This window comes from Gracilinanus agilis, chromosome 2, assembly GCF_016433145.1.
Source record: "Gracilinanus agilis isolate LMUSP501 chromosome 2, AgileGrace, whole genome shotgun sequence".
NCBI lineage: Eukaryota > Metazoa > Chordata > Mammalia > Didelphimorphia > Didelphidae > Gracilinanus > Gracilinanus agilis.
The window spans coordinates 587,454,087-587,475,423 of record NC_058131.1 but is presented as its reverse complement, the minus strand read 5'-3'; the positions used below and the strand labels follow the sequence as shown (position 1 = coordinate 587,475,423).

The 21,337-nt window shown below is 39.4% G+C and overlaps 1 protein-coding gene across 1 annotated transcript in view; it reads right to left on the bottom strand.

Annotated features, from left to right (window-relative positions):
• Positions 1-302: 302 nt before the first annotated feature.
• LOC123234197 (protein FAM169B-like) overlaps positions 303-21,337 on the bottom strand; it is a 125,444-nt gene continuing 104,409 nt past the window's right edge. Inside the window, exons 7-10 of the mRNA XM_044660132.1 lie at positions 13,901-14,083; positions 10,854-10,982; positions 2,151-2,254; positions 303-506 (exon numbers count right to left, since the gene is read on the bottom strand). Coding sequence (XP_044516067.1) covers positions 303-506; positions 2,151-2,254; positions 10,854-10,982; positions 13,901-14,083 — 620 coding nt within the window. The remainder of the gene's footprint in view (positions 507-2,150; positions 2,255-10,853; positions 10,983-13,900; positions 14,084-21,337) is intronic.

The window sequence follows — 21,337 nt, the reverse complement described above, 5'->3', positions numbered from 1 at the left end:
TTTTCAGGTCTCTCTGAAGAAAACAACAATGACATCTTGATAAATGGAACAATAACCTTTTGGTATTATTCCTTGCATTGGTACAATTGCTTTATTATTTTTAAAGTACTTTCATATGTTTTATTCATTTGTTCCTCATAACAGTTCTATGAAGTAGGTAGGGCAGATTTTATAAATAAGAAAACTAAGACAGAAAAGTTGTGACTTATTTACAGTTACATAATTACCTAGTTGACAATGTCTATACTGGAATCCAGATCTTCAGCTTCCTGTCCATGGTTTTTTCATCAAGAATAAGGAAGTCAGAAACTGGGCCTGACCTGTTTAGCAGGCTTATTTTCAACTATATCTGCTTTGTCTGAACTCCTCTTGGCATTCCACTGACCATCATGGATCTCTTGATTCAGGCTTTCTTGTCTAGGAAGCTGTGGAGCAAATTCATCTTCTATTGTTAAGCTATCTTTATTCTCCTTTACTTCTTCTATTGCTTCTCTACTATGACTATCCTGAAACCAGAAATGAAACAACAAAGAATTCTAGCTAATTAATATAATATAGCTCTACCAGAAGCCAGCAGCACAGAATTCTCCTCTGAGATACTGCTGGTGTCTGGAGCCATCTTCTTCTTGAGTGAACTACTTAGAAAAGTCAGAAGGAATCATACTCTCACTCAAAAAAAGCAAGAGCAAGGGATATCTAAATGTACATAAATATATATATATATATACATATATATATGCAATCTTCCAAATGATAGCCATATTTAAGAATTCCAGGTGTAGTCAAGTAGAAGAAGGTTTAGAATTTTGGGGGTTTTATTTCTGGCTTGGTTTCAGAGATTAGGAGAACCATTGAGTAAAGGTACAGATCGTTCAGCATCAGAAAGAAACTCCTAAAAATGAAAACTGTCCCAAAATAAAAAGTCCAGTCTAAGAAGGCAGGCCGATTTCTTCACACTGAAGAATAAGCTGGGTAACAACAATTTGGTAGAAATGTTGTAGAACAATTTCATGTTTCAGGTAGGGATTGACCTAGATAGTTCCTAGATAATTCAAGGAGTCTATGATCCTACTACATTGCTGATTATCTTTCAGCCCAAAATCTTGAGGGTCTATTTTCCTGGATGCCATGTATCTTACATCACCCTGGAGGCACCCAATTCCTTTTAATGGCAGGCTATAGGAAACTACAGAAGGTAATGGTAAAGCTTTATGATTACCCAAAGGAATTAAACTATAATAAGCTTGTCCAATGTGGTTTTAAATGAGCCTTTATTTTAAACAGGCTTGTTTTACTTGGAAGCAAAGGAAAATGGAAGTTCTCATTTTAGTAGATTGGTTGAGTTAATGTCAAACACTTTGCAACTTTTTTCTAAAATAATCCAGATCTGTACTGGTTCACATGGTATGCCTTTGATGATGGGTTTTCTACTCCAGAAAAAACTACTTTTGGAAAGTGAGCAAAGTGCTCCCCATACACACATAACTTCAAATTTGCAGATAATCAAGGGTGGCTAAAAACAACAACTTTGAAAGTGCGATGCTATGCCAAGTGTCTGATTTCATCATGATCATCATTCATGGGCAAGTAATTAACTTTACTGTCAGAACACTCATGGAAATGTATTATTGGAAAACAAAGAAAGATTCTGAAAGGCAACAAATAGCTTAGACACTTGCAGTAACATAGCCATGAGAAGGGGAAGGAGGGATAAAGCCTTGATTTTCAATCAATGTGCTACTTAATGGGAGGGATAAAGGATAAGAGAAAGCCAAATCTGTCTTGCTTTTGTTCTACTTAAAAGACTTTGTTTCACTGTAGAATTTTTAATTCATATTTTCAATATTTTCTTTACAATGCAAGGCTTGGGCATTCCATGTGTGCTTTGTTTTGTTTCAGCTTAGTTATAGCTTGTCTAGCTTAGAAAAGAGTACCATGAGAAGCCTAATTATAATGGTCCTTTTTCACACTGCTTCCCAATGCAACAGAGATTAGGGGTCTAACTCAATGGCCTGCTGCCATGGTAAAGCCCACAGTTGTTTTATGAATCAGCCTCTCAGAATTTGGCTTTTGCTTTGCTAAACAAGGACAAGATAATTAATCCTCCCTCCTCCACAGAAATCCATAAAATGAAAAATTAATCAGGATACCTTGTTCATTTCTCCATTATCTGATGGTCTCAGTTCATCATCTTGGAAATTTTCTCTGTGGCTGCTCTCTGCCTCTTCTGAACTTTCCTGACGAGTCACTTTCCCTGAAGGAAAGAATATAACAAAATGATATAAGTAATTCTCTGTGAGCAGGAGCCTATAAAAGGGCCAAGACCATACTGGTGACCTTGCTGGAAATATTTAGTCCCACAACACAATTTCATCCTCTTTTTTTTTTTAATTTGGGCTGGGATAAAAATATATACCAGGTGACAAGGAGACAAAAAGTGCTAAAGTGTATAAATAGGGGCAGCTGGGTGGCTCAATAGATCCAGTGCCAGTCCTGGAGATGGGAAATCCTGGGTTCAAACTTGGTCTCAGATCTTCCTAGCTGGGTGATGCTTGGCATGTCCCTTAATCCCATTACCACTTACCACTCTTCTGCCTTGGAACCAATATTTAGTGTTGATTCTAGGACAGGAAATAAGGGTTTAATTTTTTTTAAGTGGAAACAGAGGAAGCAAAAGTCTGCTTGCCCTTCACTCAGTTCAAATCTCATCCTTTGCAAGAGGCCTTTCCTTGTCCTCCTCCTTGTCTACTAACGGCTTACTTCTGTGATAACTTCCAATTTCCTCTGTATCTATTACTTTTTTTTTAAACCCTAACCTTCCATCTTTGAATCAATACCAAGTATTGGTTCCAAGGCAGAAAGGCAATAAGGGTTAAGTAATTAGGGTTAAGTGACTTGCCCAGCATCACCCAGCTAGAAAATGTCTGAGGTCAGATTTTAAATAAAGAGCTCCTGTTTCAAAGCCTGGCTCTCTGTGCTCTGAGCCACCTAGCAGCACCCTGTATCTACTTTTTAAATATACAGTTATTTCTATGTTGTCTCCTGTCTCTGGCCTATTTTTGTGGGAGTTTTGTATCCCTAATGCTTAGCAGTACCTGGCATTAGTATGCTTGTAATAAATGGTTGTAGACTTGACTTGGAAGTTTCTTTAGCAATCAAAAGCTGTGGCATGCCCTTGGACATTTGCACTGAACATCTGTAACTGTCTTGATATGTGCAGAAGGTGTTCAATAAAAGCTTTTTGATCAACATTAAAAGAGGATTCCTGTTACTTTCAGTATTCTATCTTTGTGCTTGATGGTGCTGTCTAACTACTGAGGCAGATGGATTTGTGTTATTATTCCATAATTTAAGTAACTCGTTTAGAAAAAAAGTTTGGGGATGTATTTTTTTCTGGAATTGTTTTTAGTGGCTCAATTCAAATGCCACCTTCTAAACTTTTAAAGTAATATGTATGCACCTTATACATTTACACATTCAACTTTGTACATTTTGTGCATGTTGTCTCCATTATTAGGTCTTAAGTTCTATGAGGGCACAAACTGAATCTTAACACATCTCTATATCCTTTTTTATACTCAATACTATAGGCATTCAGAAATTATTGTCAAATTAATAGATTAAAGAATTAGGTAAATTATTAACCTAAATAAAATGAGTGGGATTTTCCATCTTACCTGTATAAAAAAATTTTTTTAGTGATGAACACATTCTTTAGCTGTTGTTACCTGGGCATATATCTTTCACTGTAAAAAACTGTTCAAATGAAGAATTTGGTTTGGTAAAATCTAATCACAGCATTCTGAAATAATAATATAATTTTGCTCTTTCAGAAAACAAACTTTGAAATAATTTGAAGATATCTGGTGATACATTTTTTCATGGCTTATACTTAAACCAGCCTGTGCATTTTCCATCTTCCTACCCTTCTTTTTATAAGCTATATGAAATTCACAAAAAAAGTATGAATATAGTAGATCACCTTAAATATAGATACAAATTAAACAGACATCATCTAGGATATATATATGGCACTGCAGTTTACCTCAATTACCACTAGATGCAGCCATACAACCTTTCAAAATATAGTATTACCCAAAAATCCCTGCTCTAGAGCTGTTCAGCTTGTGAGAATTTTCTACTATTTTCCAGCAGATTGTTACAGCAGATTTAGTGATGGACACGCCATCACTAAAACAAATTAAAACAGATTTTAAGCTGCAATAAGTCTCGTTCAATTGGGGTGGAGTGGAGGAAATATATATACTCCTCTTTAATGGAAATTGTTCTTTTCACACAAGATGAGAGCTAAATCTACTTGATACTAATTTTTTTTTCATTTAAAAGAGAACTTATGAAAGATGACTAACAAACTGAAAGCAACATTTAAAAAGTAAATTTTTCTGTATATTTACTTCTCCAACAACATGATTTTTACTATATTTTATTATTGATATATTATATTTCATCCCTTCTTGATGACACATATTTATATCACTGAAATATATCTATCAGCTTGATTGGGAAGTTGCCAGAGAAAGGATTGTAACATCTCATCCTATTTGTTCTGCTCCATAATCTCTGCACAACTGAGTATAGGTCTAAACAGAAAGTTCCCAGAGGCTATCTCAAATACAGCAATTTGAATAACTCTAATGCTGTTGGGAAGATTTTTCTGCTACATATGTTATCAATGATCACAATCAGATTAATTTGTTCAAAATCCAATCCTCAAACAAAGTTATTAAGAGATCTATAAAATATATATTTAAAACATTTGAAAGCAAAAGGAATTTTTTCACCTATTGGAAAAGCCATAAAATGTCTGTACCATATTAGCATGTTACACTCAGTATCTAAGAAAGTGGCCTGTTTCATTGGAAATCTTATACACAATTTTATTTTTACAACACTTAAGTGTGCAGGAAACTTCCAAAAATAACAGCCTGGAATGAAGGGATAGCCGTATGGCTTGTAAATTCTAAAACAATCCAAGAAAGCAACTCTAAGAATAGCAAGCTAATTAAAAGCTAAACTAAACAAATGTGCCTATGGGATTTACTATTTACAAGTAGGAAAAAGTTCCAGGAACTCAGTATCATTCAGTGAACTATCAGAACATCTAAGAGACCAAAATTCAACCTTTTTTTGAGGAGGAGAAGCAGATTCAGGATTGAGTATCTTATTAGGGCTAATGTGTGACTGCCCTTCAGACCTCACATCACCAACTTGGAAAACAACCTGAAATTTCAGCACTAACTCACTAGAATAATAAATTCAAGATGGAGAGGGTGGGTTGAGGATACTTAAAATTCTTGCTGCCATGCTTTGGGATAAACAGAAGGTAGCAGTCAAGTTGGGAACAATGCCATCATTTACAAAGTGAGTGAAAAAGACAGGAATCTAAATTTCAAGCTTAGAATACAAGAAAATTTAGAAGCTTTATTGATCATAAATTTATCCTTTCTCAATCCCAGTGTTCCAAAGATCTCTTGACTTCTTCCAAGCACCTCAATATTATATCAGTATCAATATTATCTCACATATTTTTATTGAGAATTAAGGTTGAGAGATGAGGACTCTCACCAGAAGTCAGATCATTTGATCTGGCATCTAATTTCTAGTTTATCTTCCTCTTACTGGTCCACACTGCCTCCCACTGAGGCGGCAGCCCTTGAAATGACACCAACTGGAATTATTAGAATTGACAACTATCTTCCTAATTATGCAAAAATTTCTTCATCCCTGTATCCCATTAAATTTCCAAAATCTGTTTCCTGATCCTTCTCCCTCCTTCCAACTCTATCCTTAAAAAGGAATAAGAACTGTTAATGCATAAGGGCAGATGGAGAGGTTAAAGGATCCTTTCTGAACTTCATTAACAACTCTGGAGTGGTCGTGGCAACTTGGGCTGAACAGTCCAAAGAGATTCCAAGCTCTCTTCTCTCTGCCTTCCTGTCTCTGTTTTTATCTCACCATCTCTGTCTTTTTGTCTTTCTCTCTATCTCTATCTCAGCCCTCTCCCCTCTTTCCTTTTCTCTCTCTTTCTCAGATCCAGTGCTCCCAGGCAAGCCACTTAAATGCCTCATTATTATCACAGTCACAGTAATGCTATTACCTTCTACCCAAGGTGCGAGGATACCCCTTTAATGTTTGTAAAGATATCTAAAAACTTCCTGGATAAAAGGAGCTATAAAACACAAGATATTTCTGTTTTTCTCAATAAACTAAAATGTGCCTACCATCACTCTCTAGAAGTCAAACAATGTACATACATGGAATGGAAACCAACACCTCTGTTTACTTAGAAAGACCATTGTGATCTCCACTGATGCCAAAATGTCATGTAATGGTGAGAGTATCTTAGTGCTATTTAAATTTATATCTGGCACCAGCTACATAGACGCTGGGACAATAAATCACTGGGATTGAGCTTGGTAATTTATAAGAGTAAAGTAGTAAAATATTTGTTTTTTAAAGGAAAATTTAACTCTTCTCAAGTGAACTCCTGCAGTCATGAAGTCATAGGTGCTGAACTGAATTCTGCCTCAACTTTTGGCAAGGTCTTTGTTTTATTAATAATAAAACAACCTCTTTAGATTTTAATTCTTCTCTCAAGCATCTTCACTGTCAATGGTAAGGATCAGTAACTTAAAAATCCTAGAGACAAAACAGAGAATTTTGGCATTTTAGGGCTAGAAGGGATACTGTTCATCCAGTACTTACCCGAAAGAACAATTTCAGAACTGGTTCTCTGTAGGATGCAAGAAATACCTGAGACAAAATTTCAAAGTAGGTGATATTTGCATGTGGCACCATTTCTGTCCCACTCTCCTATGTTCATTGCTTTTTATTTATTCTAAAATGCTGTAATCAGGCTTTCTATCAAGAAATCAACAAGCATTTAAGCTTCTGCTCTGTGGTAGTCCTTGCACTAGATAGTAGGGAAAAGGATAGGGGCTAGAATTATGATTTCATTACTACAGAGATGAAGTTTCCTAGATAAAGAAACTCCTTATATCGATGCAAGTCTATATCCTCTCTATAACCTGAGAGTTGCCTAGGATACTCAGAGGTTGAATGACTTACCAAGGGTCACACAGCGAAGTATGAATCTGTTCCTCCTGGTTTTGAGGTCTAGGCACAATTAAGTGAAACAATCCCTCTCTGTCCTCAAATAACTTACTTTATAATTCTACCCAGGAACCCAGCACTGGGTCAAAAAAAATAATCCTCCCTTTATCTCCAAATTCAAATTCTTGATTCCCTTAAGGACAAAAGAAATCTCATTAAAATATAAGGATGAGGTCAAAACACTTCACCCCATTTTAACTAGATACCAAAATTCATTTTGATCAAAAACCTTTATACTAAGAGTGAAAGTCTTTGAAAGCCTTTTGTAGAAGTATACATGAGGTCTTTCTTGTACAGAATGCCTATTCCCCCTGCCAGAGATGAGAGGCCTTGAGTTGATTTGAATTTTCCCTTACTCTTCAGATAAGATTGTGCAGTGACATTCCTCCAGTCTTTCAAGGAGCTGGAATCTTTGCCCACTCTGTCTCCCACAAAGGGGTCCCTCAGCAATGAACTCTGTCCAGTACCAAATGCTATAACCAACTGGACCTGGGTGAAGGGGAGACTAGGGAACTTTGTCCTTACCCACTGATGAATCCTCTCTACTAAGGTCCCTACCACCACACAGGTCAGTTTTGATCATCAACTAACTTAAAAAGGGAAAGAACATCAAACTTCCTATCTCAGAAGGAAAGCTTCTTCTCTCTCTCCCTCCCTGCCTCCCAAAAGGGATTTCCAAACAAGATGAAACTCTCCTTGAGAAAATTTATAACCAGGGGGCAACTGGATATTACTCCCTACCCTAACTCTTGGGTGAGAAAACAAAATGTCATGAGTGAAAATTTTTTGCAGGATTCCCTCAGACCATCTAACTGGGTCCTCAGAGCATAAGGCCATCCAATTGAGTCCTCAACAAAACTTTCTGGTTGTTCTTTTTTACACTAATATTTCTCTGAGAAGGCTAGAAGGAATAGTGGATTGAGCACTGGGCCTGGAAGGCAAGAAGACCTGACTTCAAATATAGCATCAGAGTAGCAGCTGTCTGACTCTGGGCAAGTCACTGCCCCAGTATCAGCAACTACAAATTAAGGATTATAATAGCACCAGCTTCCCAAAGCAGTTGTGAGTCTCATGAGATCATATTTGTAAAACACTTAGGACAGTACCTGGCACATAGAAGGCCCTTAATAAATGCTTCCCTTCCTCCTTCTCTCTCCTTTCTTCCTTCTAGAGGTCCCTGTACCACATCCTCTTTAAGTATAGGAAAATTTCATGCAAAATTTTCTGCTATAATGTTTCTTTACTTCTTCAAAGGATACTCCTGCAAGAATTCCAAGCTCCCCCAATAACAAGACAAGTATGATGAGTTAAACACAATAATAGAAAGCAAGTTCAAATAAGCCCTCATCCACAGAGAGATGGAGAAAAAGGGTTGATAACGCTAAAGTTTCTAAGCCAGTAGAATTCTCCCACAAATTGGCTGAACTCATTTCACAAAGAAGGCAAACATTTTAAGTCTCCTTAAAAGTAAAAAAAAAAAATATGCACATTTATGAGCTGTCATAATATGCTCCAGGAAAGCTGGTAGGCAACAATATTTTAGACATGCAAACTACAAGCTTCTCACATTAGCCCCAATATCAAGACTTGTGTAACTTCACAAGTCAGTCCTTAAATTTCAACAAATCAACAAATGCAAAAGTCTGCACAGTTCATCTCAAAAATAACTAGTCTGACTTTTAAGGAAATAATGGGAAAACCTTTGTAAGATACATTTTAAAATTCAATATAATAATTTAATTGAAATTTTAAAATTTAATTTAATAAAATTTAAAAGAGAAATCAAAATGGATAACTTCTCTAGTGAATCTAAGGTATCCAATAATGAAAGTTCCAAGGGAAGCATATTTTGGGAGGGTCATTGAAATTGCGAAGGGCTCAATTTAAACCATTACAAGTTCCCTCCATAGTCTGGGGTATGCTTATCTCATTTCTCTCTTCCAAGTAGAGTTTGCAAAGTTGGGCTAGTTAAATCTCCCCTTCGAGATTCTAGGGTTGTCCTGAGAAGTCAGGGGGTAATTCTGTAAAATCACAGCTCAAGCCCTTTCTAGCGTGCTTCACCCTCAAGAATATCAGTTGAGAATTGATTTAGTCAATTTAGTCAATCAGCCTTTGGTAGTTTTTAGAAAGGGATATTTAGAAAGGCTTCTTCTAAAACGTGAAACCATTAGGTACAGAGCACTGTGACACGCTCTCCCATACATATGTCCATGGAAAAGTGGGTTCGGGCTTAGAAAACATAGCTTCCAGGAGTCCTTTTTTTTCTGATTCACCGTGAAATTCCTTGAGGTAAATCTGTGCTCCTCTTTGCCCTTGGAGCCTAATGAAGATGCTGCATCCAACTGATCTGGGGCTGCCATTGAGGGTGTCAGTGGCCAGTTGGGAAGGTGAGTTACCCAGGATTCTCGGCAGCTGGAAGCCCCTCCTCCAATCAAAGGAAGTTCAGGGAGCCCGGGAAGGAGACCGCCAAAGCCAAGACCTTGTCTTTCCCTCCAGGCAATTAGATCCTACCCCGAGGTAAGAAATGTCTAAGTGATAGAATTTAAAAGGGAGAGGGTGAGGGAGTGCTGTTTAAGAAAGAGGCTCATCTGAATGTGGTGTGCCTAGTCCAAAATCATTCCTGTCTCAACCTGGCAGCCCCAAAGGAAAAAAGGTCCCTAGAGTTGCTTATCCTAGGGCAGTGATGGGAACCTTTAAGAGACACTGTGCCAGGCCCCGCCCACCAAGTGCTGTGCCCATGCCCCGCCCCCCAGGAAGGACTCCCATTGGTCTGCTGGGCAGGGGGGCGGGCGATGTGCTCAGGCTTGGGGAGAGGGGGAAGGGGGCAGCCTATTCCAGTTAAGAACTCTGGTGAACTCTGTTCAGCAGGCATGGGCGCCTGGCCTCATTGAGACACTGGGTCCTTGGCACGCCTGCCCATAGAGAGGTCTCTTCCTGCCGCCTCTAGCACCCATGCCATAGGCTCCCCATCACGGTCCTAGGGCAAGTGATCTATACACTTTTTTTTAAACACTTTCTCTTTTGATAACGACTCTAAGACAGAAGGGCAAGGGCTAAGAGAAGGGAGTTAAGTGACTTGTCCTGGGTCACAGAGCTAGAAAGTGTCAATGGTCAGATCTGAACCCTGGTCCTCCAAACTCTAGGCCTGGTGCTTTATTCATTGTGCCACTTAGCTGCCCAATTTATATGTATATATATACATATATGCATATATATGTATATATATACATATATATAAAATTTAAACCCTTACCTTCCATCTTAGAATCAATACTATTTATCGATTCTAAGGCAGAAGAGCAGCAAGGGTTAAACGACTTGCCCAGGGTTACCAGTTAGAAAGTATCTAAGGCCAGATTTGAAGCCAGGACCGCTCTCTATCTACTGAGCCACCAAGCTGCCCCCATCCATACACTCTTAATTTTTTCATGCACTGAACATAATAAAAGGATGTGTGTGGATATCAGGCTTAATATAATCATAGTTTATAAAGCCAGAGCTGGAATAGACCTCAGAGGTCATTTGATACAATCCCTCATTTCACGTATGGGGAAACTAAGGGTGACAAAGGCTTAGTGATTTGCTCTTGGTCATATAGACAGTAAATGACAATAGCAGGATTTGAATCTCTGTACTTAGTATTCATTAAATTTTTATCTTTACTTTCAGGACTATCAAAGCTATAAATACCAAAATGTATATTTTTTATTTTTACTTACTATAGGAAAGACTTGGTTCAAGCTGAATCTTTAGCCAAATATTCACCCTCTGGCCCCAATCTCCTGGGGCCTCCACTTCCCAGAGTCGATCCTGCTCCTCTGGATAGGTCAGCAAGAACTTCTGACAAACTGAGAAGGAAATCCAAGTGGAAAACAATTAGAGAATTAAGTATAAAATAGGGGCAACACACTTCAACAAAATTAGGTCATTTTTATTCCAAAAGCACTTGCATGGGCTACCTTAATTCCACAGGTTACCTTAATTTCAGTTACATGCCAGTAGAAGCTGGTTATACCTTTGGCACATACTGGTTGAGGGGTCCCTGCTAAGTTACTTAACTTCTCTGTGCTCTAGGCAACTTGGACAGAGGGTGGTGGCTATCTGCTTTGGCAGAAAAAGCTTCCTCACGTCAGAGCTCCCTCTATCAATGAAATCAGAGATCCAATCCCTATCCTCTCAATTTAGATCCATGGATTCTGGCAGCAGTCTTCTACCTGACCACCAGCCAGGAGTCTCTCTTCTCCTTCCAAACCTGACTACATTTATCTGCCATGACCAGTGCCATCAAATTCCATTTTCACCATGTTTCCTTTCCCAAGAACCCCACTAGCATGCTAGTCTGAATTCTAACTTTTTCTTCAGCCCAAAACTCCTGCACAATCCTAACATTTACGCAATGCACACTTGGTTGTTGTTCAGTAGTGTGCAACTTCATGACCCTATTTGGGGATTTCTGTCATGATACTGGAATGGTTTGTCATTTCCTTCTCCAGCTCATTTTATAAATAAGAAACTGAGGCAAACAGGTTTAAGTGACTTGCCTAGGGTCACACAGCTAGTAAAGGTTTAAGGCTGGATTTGAACTCATGAAGATGAATTTTCTTGATTCCAAGTCCAGTATTCTATCCACTTGAATACATATTACAAACCTCTAATTAGACCATAGGTTTCTTGAGAAAAGAGAAGGCTGTACCATCTAGTTAAAAGGTATTCCGCTGAAGATCCCAGGTCAGTACTTAAGACACAGTTGGCAGTCAAACTGCATTAACTAATAAGTTGATTAAATTAATTGTCAGCTAGGTGGCTCAGTGGATTGAGAGCCAGGGCTAGAGACCGGAGGTCCAAATCTGGTCTCAGACATGTCCTAACTGTGTGACTCTCGTAAAGTCATTTAACCACCATTGATTGTCTAATCCCTCTTCTTCCTCAGAACTAAAACACAGTATTGATTCTAAGATGAAAGGTAAAGGTTTAAAAAAAATTAATATAGTGACTTCTTACAGTCCTTCTGCTATAGTGTGGTCTGTTCTTCCATACTCTTCCTGCTCACACTGCACACCAGAATATTAAAAGCTTGAGAAAACATTTCAAGTCCCCTAAGACATTCCTCAGAATGGCTACAACAAGCCAAGTCCCCAGTTAGGAAGAAATAAAAAATTAGCACCAAACAACTGAAGATCAATTGTCATTCAGGCTCTCTCCCCATCCCATCAAGGTAGAGAAGCTACCCCAGGAATGGGTGGGATTTGAGACTGCCCAGAGGGATTTATCTCTGGGAACTCTGGCCTAGCCCTGAAGCTCTCTTCCCATTATTCAGCTTTTCATTCTCTCAGAGGAAGATGAGGAATGTTCTTAGTAGTTGTTTTGCTTTATTGAAAGAATGAACTTCAGGAAGTGTGTGAGGACTGAGTGGCCAGACCTACTCAAATAATGATGTCAGATTGGAATGAGAATGAGGAGAGAGAGTCCTCTTGAGAGAAAGTTAGCTATGGACTCCTGCTTCCTGGCACACATTGATGCCATAAAGTGAGCTCTGCAGTGGAGAGTGCCTGGAGCTATATTTGAAGCAATTCAAAGAATCCATGGAGTTTAATAATAGCCTGAGAGTTAGAAAACACAAAGAAATAAGTAAATTCACTTGGGAGAAAAATATGAATGTATGTTCCATCTCCAGAATCTTTCCCTTAGGACTTCAAATTAATGACAGGTCTTTACCATCTCATTGTTTTTCTATCCCCATTGTCTTTGTCCCATTATCATGATGGCATAAGATCTTAGAAACACAGATTTATAGCTAAAAGAAACATAACCCTCCTCATTTTACATATGAAGAAACTGAGACTCTGAGAATTTGATCTATTTGCTAGGGGTCACAGAGCTAGTAAGTATTTAAGGCAATATACGAATCCAAGTCTTACCAAATCCAAATTCAGTACTCTACTGTACTGCAATTGCAATTTTTAAAAATGCAAATTATTATGAAAGCTTCTTTGGGAAGAAAGGAATTCTGGAAACAACAGGTGGGTCAATTTCAAGACGTATTCCAATTTTTCAGGTTGGGAAGATGGAAAAAAAGAAACAATGAGGGCCTTCCAGCCCTTTTTCCAAACCATAGCTATCCATTGAAACTTGCCCTTGTCAGGATTAAAAGATAGCACGCTAAGATGGAAAGGTCCACCATATGCTTAAATGCTCAGCATACCAAGTACTCTCCCTTTTCTGTTGCTGCTGATTACCTTTCCTTAAGCTCAAGAGGCCATTCTCCAGTGGTTTCTACTTGAAAGGGCAAGTTAATGAACTGTAAGCACAAATGGGAGATCAAAGAAGTTCTGACATTCCCTAAAAAGCAGCTGTGCCAACTCCCTGTACCAGGGATAAACAGTCTTACCTTTTTTTTCTTTTTCTGAGGGGGGGGCAACATTTTATTATTTTTTTTATTATGTGTTGAGGGTGGGGTGGTTATTCTTCATGATTTTTCAGGTTAAGGGGTTGTCTCTTTTGATCAAACAATATTTGGAAAAAATGGGAGAGATATTCAAAGAAGGAAAAACAAAGTACCCACCTACCCAGAGTGGATGGACTTGATACCATGTTAGAGCTGGTGGAAAGCCTGGTGATGGAACACAGGGACCATCACTGATGGGCTTCTGACTCTGTTTATGAACCACTGAGTAGCCTAGGAGCCACTGGGATTGCCCTGACAGATGAAGTGCTCATCCATTATTTATGACCCCTTACCTAAATGTTTCCACATACTGCGCTTTACCTTGGTACATAGCAGTAGAAATAGGGCAGCTGATCCCTAAGGCATCTTCAGTCTCAAAAGTCTGACAGAAGTCATGCAGCATTTTCATCCCAAGACCTTCTCTGCGGTGTTTTCTCCTGACAAATGCAGTGTCCAACACAGGTAACATATAGCACTTGCTGGTGTTCCTGCCACACAGACTACCTGGAAGGAAAGAATAAACAGTGCTAGTTCTTACAAAGGCCAAGCCGGGCCAGCACCAGAGTTGGGCCAAGCTGGGTCACACATGATACTGACCTAGCAATGTCCTTCCATAGACCTGCAAGGCTCTGAGTGAATACTCAGTTCACTGGAAATCCACCAGCAACTTGAATTAGATTAACAAACTATAAACTGTTTGAGATGAAAACAAGAAATTTTTTCCAATCAACATGTGAACTAAGTTCTCCAGCAATTTCTCTGCAGAACCATAAGTTGCTGCTGAATTACTGAAATACACATCTGTCACTACAGTATGGGCTTATACAAAAGAATACACAAAGGAGTCATGATTTCATTCATGTAGAGAACTTCCAATGTGAGAACCCCCTCCACCAATACACAACCCCATCTATGGCACATTGGGATAAAGGGGTTTGCCAAGGGCCATACAATTCCTAAGTATACAGGCAGGATTTGAACAAAGATCTTATTGACTTAAAGACCAGAGCCCAAACAAGCATTTTTAAGCACCTTCTACATACTAGTAGCAATTTAAAAAAAAAAGAAAAAGAAAAGAAAAAAGAATGAAAGAAACCATCCACATGCCACACTGCCTCTGTTTTTGTTGTTTAGTCATATCAGGCAGGCTCTTCATGACCCCGTGACCATGCTGTCTGAGGGGTTTTCTTGGCAAGGATCCTGCAATGGTTTGCCATTTCCTTCTCCAGTGATTTGCCTGAGGTCACACAGCTAATAAGTATGTGAGGTCAGATTTGACTCTAGGCCCAGCACTCTATCCACTGAGTGATCTAGTTGCCTCCAAGACAAACAAAAGTTAAGTGACTTTGTCTCTAGCTGATAAGTGTCCGAGGTTGGATATGAACTCGGGTCTTTCTGACTCCAGATATAGCACTCTATCCACTGAACCATCTAGCTTTCTCTACTGCCTCTTTTATAGATTACTGAAATCAGAGTGGTTAAATAGTGAATGCTTAAGCCTGATTACCAATCTCTAGTAGATAAATATTGTAGGATAGTATGAAGAATCCAGTTTTATTTTATATTTTAAAACCCTTACTTTCCATCTTAGAATCAATACTGTATCAGTTCCAAGGCAGAAGAGTGTGGTAAGGACTACAAAATGGTGGTTAAGTGACTTGCCCAGGGTCACAAATCTAGGAAGTATCTAAGGCCACATTTGAACCCAGGACCTCCCATTTCTGAGCCTGGCTCTCAATCCACTGAGTCACCTAGCTGCATCCCCTAAGAATTTAATTTTTAAACTCCAAAGCTACATATTCTGGGGTGAAAATTTAGAGGGCAGATTGCAAGCAGATTTCCAAATGGTTAATGGCATAGACCAACAAAGGTAAAAGAGTTTAACAGTGCCTAGCAGTAGAAGGCACTTAATAGATGTTTATTGATTGAATAATTTAGAACCCTAAGGATCTTTTTATCTAAGCCCTGCATTTAGCAGGTAAGGTAATAAGCCAGGAGAAGGTAAGTGACTTGACAAAGCTAGTAGAAGAAAAAGATTAGAACCCAATCATATATTCTTAATCTAATGTCTTTTGGGGTGAGCCACACTCCCTCTCAGTATGGAAGTCATCAACCATAGTTGTTTGTTTGTTTTTTTATGGAAAAATACATCTTTGGGGTCAGGGAAGGTGATCAGAGAGGAATGCTGGAGAAAAGGGACTGGTAAAGAACATGAGGAGGAGACAGTATTCAACAATGACAGATGTCAGTTTCTGGCCTCTGAGATGACTGATGGCCCTTGATGATCAGCAAATTAACAGAGAAGATGATGTTTCTGTTCTAAACTTTATGGTATCTTTAACTGATGGACTTAGTACTTTATTCATTCATTCATTCATTCATTGGGATACCCTATTACATTCCCTCCAAAAAGATGAGAGAAGAGATTCATCAAATGGAAATTGTAATCTTGTTTTGTGTTAGTACATTAAAAATGTACAATTAGCCTGAGGAGCAAAAAGAGTAGAGAGCACAAATAATTATTTTGGTAGGCTCAGTGGATGTCCTTTTGTTATGTCAACACCTCCTAAGAAGGAGAAACTGAGAAGGGGCTGAGTTAAATACATAAATGATTGGGCTAAAAATAGAAATGTCAACACAAGAATAATCCACTTGTTGCTCATTAATGATGGATGTGACATTGTGTAATTAGAATTTTGTACCCCTTGAACTACATTTCCCGGCATTTCTCTTTTGTCCTCATGTTGTGTCCTTATGTCCTTAACTTATACAGATAAAAGTTTCTGTAACTCCACCATCACTCTCTCTTCTCCTTTTGTCCTCATGTTGTGTCCTTATGTCCTTAACTTATACAGATAAAAGTTTCTGTAACTCCACCATCACTCTCTCTTCTCCTGCTATCATGGATGGGAAAAGTTCTCTTGATTCAGCTTTTTTCTATTTCCTCAATTTCAAGTGATCACTAATAAATCTTATAAAATATAATACTTGGAGTTATTGTATATTAATTTTAATCTTACAACATGATGTATGTCCCTTCTCTAAGTGACAGGGCTAAAGCACAGTAAAATGACCATGAGTGATTATGAGAAATAAAGGATGTGGATATGCTATAGACTGGGTAATAATAATAATATCAACAACAATGGCTAAGATAATGGCACTTTAAGGTTTGCAAAACACTCTACATATGCTATCTCATTTGATAATCTGGACAATTCCAAGAAAGGTTCTAATATCCTCATTTTATAGATGAAGGATGAAACTATTTGTCAAAGATCACATCACTAGTTGAGTGTCTGAGGCAAAATTTGAATTCAGGTCTTCCTAATTCCAAGTCCAAGCACACTGCCACCTTGCAGTCTACAGGGACCCTACACATTCCAAAGATAACCACAAAAACTTGTATAGCATAGATGGTGTCAATAGCAAGAGAGAGCTAAATTCGGGGTCACATATATGGATCAGAAAGTAGAAGACTCTCTTGCCCCCATTAAAATTCTTTTTCTAATAGTACTGCCAAAGAACCTAAAATTTCCACTTTAATTTCTCCTTGGAACTATGGACAATTGAGATATTAAAATACAGACGCTATCTGTGAGAAATAGCAAACTGGGCCAAAGCCTCAACTCTAATTCATCCAATTTATCTTAGCAAATCAGAGCCCTAAGGGAAAGAAACACAAAACAGCTAAGTATTTTTTTTAACCCTTACTTTCCATCTTAGAATCAATAGTTCCATGTCAGAGGAGTGGTAAAGGCTAGGCAGTTGGAGTTAAATGACTTGCCCAGTGACGCACAGCTAGAAAGTATCTGAATTACCTAGCTGCCCTAAAATAGTTTGTTTTTTAATTTATTTTAATTTTTTTCCCATGGTTAAATGATTTTTGTTATCTCCCTCCCCTCTCCCAAAGTAGACAAGCAATTTCACTGGGTTATTCATATATTATCACTCAAATCCTATTTCCATATTATTCATTTTTGGAATAGAGTAATCTTTTAAAACCAAAACCCCAAATCATATACCCATATATACAAGTGATAACTCATATGTTTTCTTCTGGATTTCTATCCCTTTAGTTCTTTCTTTAGATGCGGATAGCATTCTTTCTCATAAGTCCCTCAGGATTGTCTTGGGTCATTGCATTGCTTTTAGTAGCAGAGTCAATCACATTTGATCGTCGTCAAGAAGATAGTAAATATCTTCTTTCAGAATTACATAAAAGAGGCCAAGAGATATCAAAGGGAAAGGTTCAGTGGTGTCGCCCCAAAGTAGAATATTTAGGGTTCATTCTAACTGCTGGTGCCCATTCTGTTTCTCCTAAGTGCATTGAAAATATTCAAAAATTGAGAGCTTCTACCACTAAAAAGCAGTTAGGAGCAATTTTAGGAGCAACAGGGTTTTGTAGACAATGGATCCCTTGCTATGGGGAAATTACTAAGCCCCTTATAGCACTAACAATAGATTCAGTCCCTGAACTGCTTAAATTAGAGCAAGAACACCTGTCAGCTCTGTCAAATCGAATACAGGCTATCCTGCCTGCTCCTTCTCTACGCACTGCAGATTACAACAAGCCATTTTCTTTGTATGTACAAGAGTGGAAAGGGATAGCTTCAGGTGTTTTAACTCAAACTTCGGGACCTCAGTACCCAGTTGCTTATTATTCAGCCCAGCTGGACTCCCTAGCTTCAGGAACAACACCTTGTCATAGAGGTGTAGCTGCCACAGATTTATTAGTAACAAAAACTATTAATCTAGTATTGGGATGCCCATTAACAATTATGTGCCCACATGAAGTAGAAACATTGTTGCTAAGGCATAGGACACAGGTATTTTCTGATCAGAGAATTACAAGGTATGAAATAAACTTATTAAGTAATGAAAATATTACTTTAAAATGCTGTACAACTCTTAATCCTGCCACTTTGCTTCCTGATTTACCAGTCTCAGGAAAACCATTACACAACTGTGAAACACTAATGTCCAGGGCTGAAAAGCCTCAAGACAATCTCCTGGAAATTTCTTTAGACAATCCAGATCTAATCTTATTTACTGATTTACTTGTACTTGTACAGTACTTATTTACTGATACTTCTTGTATGAGGGATGGCATACGCTACACTGGAGCTACTGTAATCACAGAATTTGCCACTGTGTGGTCAGCTTCACTGCCCTCAAACATAAGTGCTCAAGGTGCAGAACTTTTAGCCCTAAAGCATGCCTGTATAATTGCCAAAGATAAAAAGGAAACAATTTATACAGATTCTAGATATGCATTTGGAATTTGTCATTCAGTGGGTATGTTATGGCTTCAGAGAGGATTTTTAACCTCAGCTGGAAAATCTATAGCCAATACAAAAATTATTAATGAAGTTCTATCTGCTCTCCAGCTACCCAAAGCCCTTGCTGTAGTTCATTGCTCTGCCCATACAGGTGGCACTGACTCTGTCTCTAGGGGAAATGACCGGTCAGATACTGCTGCAAAGCTAGCGGCCATAGAAGGGCCTAAATTAATCTTAACATTAACAACCACTAGTTATTTCTGTTGACTCCCAGAGGAGCATAGGGCCGCAACCATCTCACACCAACGGACTCTGTTCTGGGCAACTTCCCCCAGCTGGGCTCATGTCATTCTGACAGTCTTTGTTTCATTTTTGGCAGATCTTCGCCAGGTCTGTTTTGGCCTTCCGACTTTCCTCCTCCCTGGTGGGTTCCAGCTCAGTGCTTGTCTGGCAACGTTGTCCTCTGGTTTTCGTAGCGTATGTCCTATCCATCTCCACTTACGTTTCTTTACGTAATGACTGATGGGATACTGAATTGTTCTTTCCCAGAGTCTGGTATTGGAGATCTTTTCAGGCCATCTGATGTTCAAGATGTGACGTAGACATCTGTTAACAAAGACCTGGAGTCTGTTGGTGTTGACGTTCGTCACTCTCCAGCTTTCTGATCCATATAGGAGGACGGCCTTTACATTGGTGTTGAAGATTCGGAGCTTAGTGACGAAGGGCAGTGCTCTGGAGGTCCAGACAGACCACAGGGTGTTAAATGCATGTCTGGCTTTGTTGATTCGGCTTCTGATGTCCTCATCTGCCCCGCCGTCCTTGCTGACTATGCTACCCAAATAAGTGAAGTGGTCCGTCTCCTTGATGTTTTCTCCCTGTAGTTGGATTGGCAGGTCCTGTCTGCTGTTGACTGTGATCACCTCGGTCTTCCTTTTGTTGATCTTCAGACCAGTCTTCTCCGCTTCTTCAGAGAGTCGTGTAAGTTTGGATTGCACATCCTGCTGTTTGTGAGAAAGGAGACAGATGTCATCTGTGAAGTCAAGGTCCTCAAGCTGCTTGGTATGAGTCCATTGGATGCCTGCATTGCTGTCCATGGTAGTTCTTCTCATGATCCAGTCTATGACCATCAAGATAATAAGGGGTGAGAGCATGCAACCTTGCTTCATTCCGGTCTTTACTGTGAAGGGAGCCATCAGTTTCCCATTGTGGATGACCTGGCAGGTAGAGTCTTTGTATAATCGCTGAATGATGTTGATGAACTTCAGGGGAATCCCGTAATGCTGCATCAATCTCCAGATGATGCTCCTGTCCACGCTGTCAAATACCTTCTCGAAATCCACGAAAGTCATGTAGAGGGGGGACTGCCATTCGATGGACTGTTCGATGATGATTCGTAAGGTAACGATGTGGTCGGTGCACGATCTGTGCTGGCAAAATCCTGCTTGTTCTGTTCTCAGTTTCTTGTCCAAGGCCTCCTTCAGTCTTTCTAGGATTACTCTAGTCAGGATTTTGCTGGGAGCAGATAGAAGCATGATTCCTCGCCAATTGCTGCATTGGGATAGGTCACCTTTCTTGGGTAGCTTCACCAGGTAGCCTAGCTTCCAGTCTGTCGGGACTTGTTCCTGTTCCCAGACCTTCTGTAGGAGGGGCTGTAGCATCTCCGCTGACATTTCTGGGTCTGCCTTGAGTGCCTCAGGGGAGATGCCGTCTGGACCTGCAGCCTTGCCGTTTTTCATGGTCTTGATGGCTTTGATGATCTCAACTTTGGTAGGTGGGCCTGTGTTCACCTGGAGCAGTTCAGTGGCTGGTGGTATGTCTGGAACAGTTGGTGGAGGCGGTCGATTCAGGATCTCCTCGAAATGTTCTGCCCATCAGGCTCTCTGCCCTGCATTGCTTGTTATTGTCTTGCCAGTCTTTGCTTCACTGGCTTGCTAGGGTTGTAATTCTTTCCCGATAGAATTCTTGTTATTTCGTATAGCCTCTTCATGTTCCCCTGCCCAGCCGCTGTTTCTGCTTCTTCGGTCATATCGTGAATGAACAGCCTCTTGTCATGTCTTGTGCTCTTCTTGACCTGATGGTTAATTTCCCAGTACTGTGTTCGAAGTTCTTCTTTCTCCTGCTGATCTTGGCACTGGCTGATCTTCTGTTTCAAATCTCTTGTCTGTTGTATCTTGGCCCATGTCTCCTGTGTTAACCATTCCTTGCGCTTTCTCTCTCTCTTCCTCAGGACTTCTGCGCAGGTGGTCTTCCAGGTCTGCTGGAGTTTGGTCCAGTGGTCTTCCACTGCCACTCCCATGAGTCCTGTCAAGGCCGCAAACCTGTTCTTGATTTTGCAATTGAATGCTTCTTTCTTCTCTCTGGTCTTTAGATCTTGCACGTTGAACTTGTGGTGTAATCTGCCTGAAAGGTCGTTGAATGATTTCAACTTGGTTCTAAAAGTTGCCACCAGGAGTTGGTGGTCCGAGGCCACATCTGC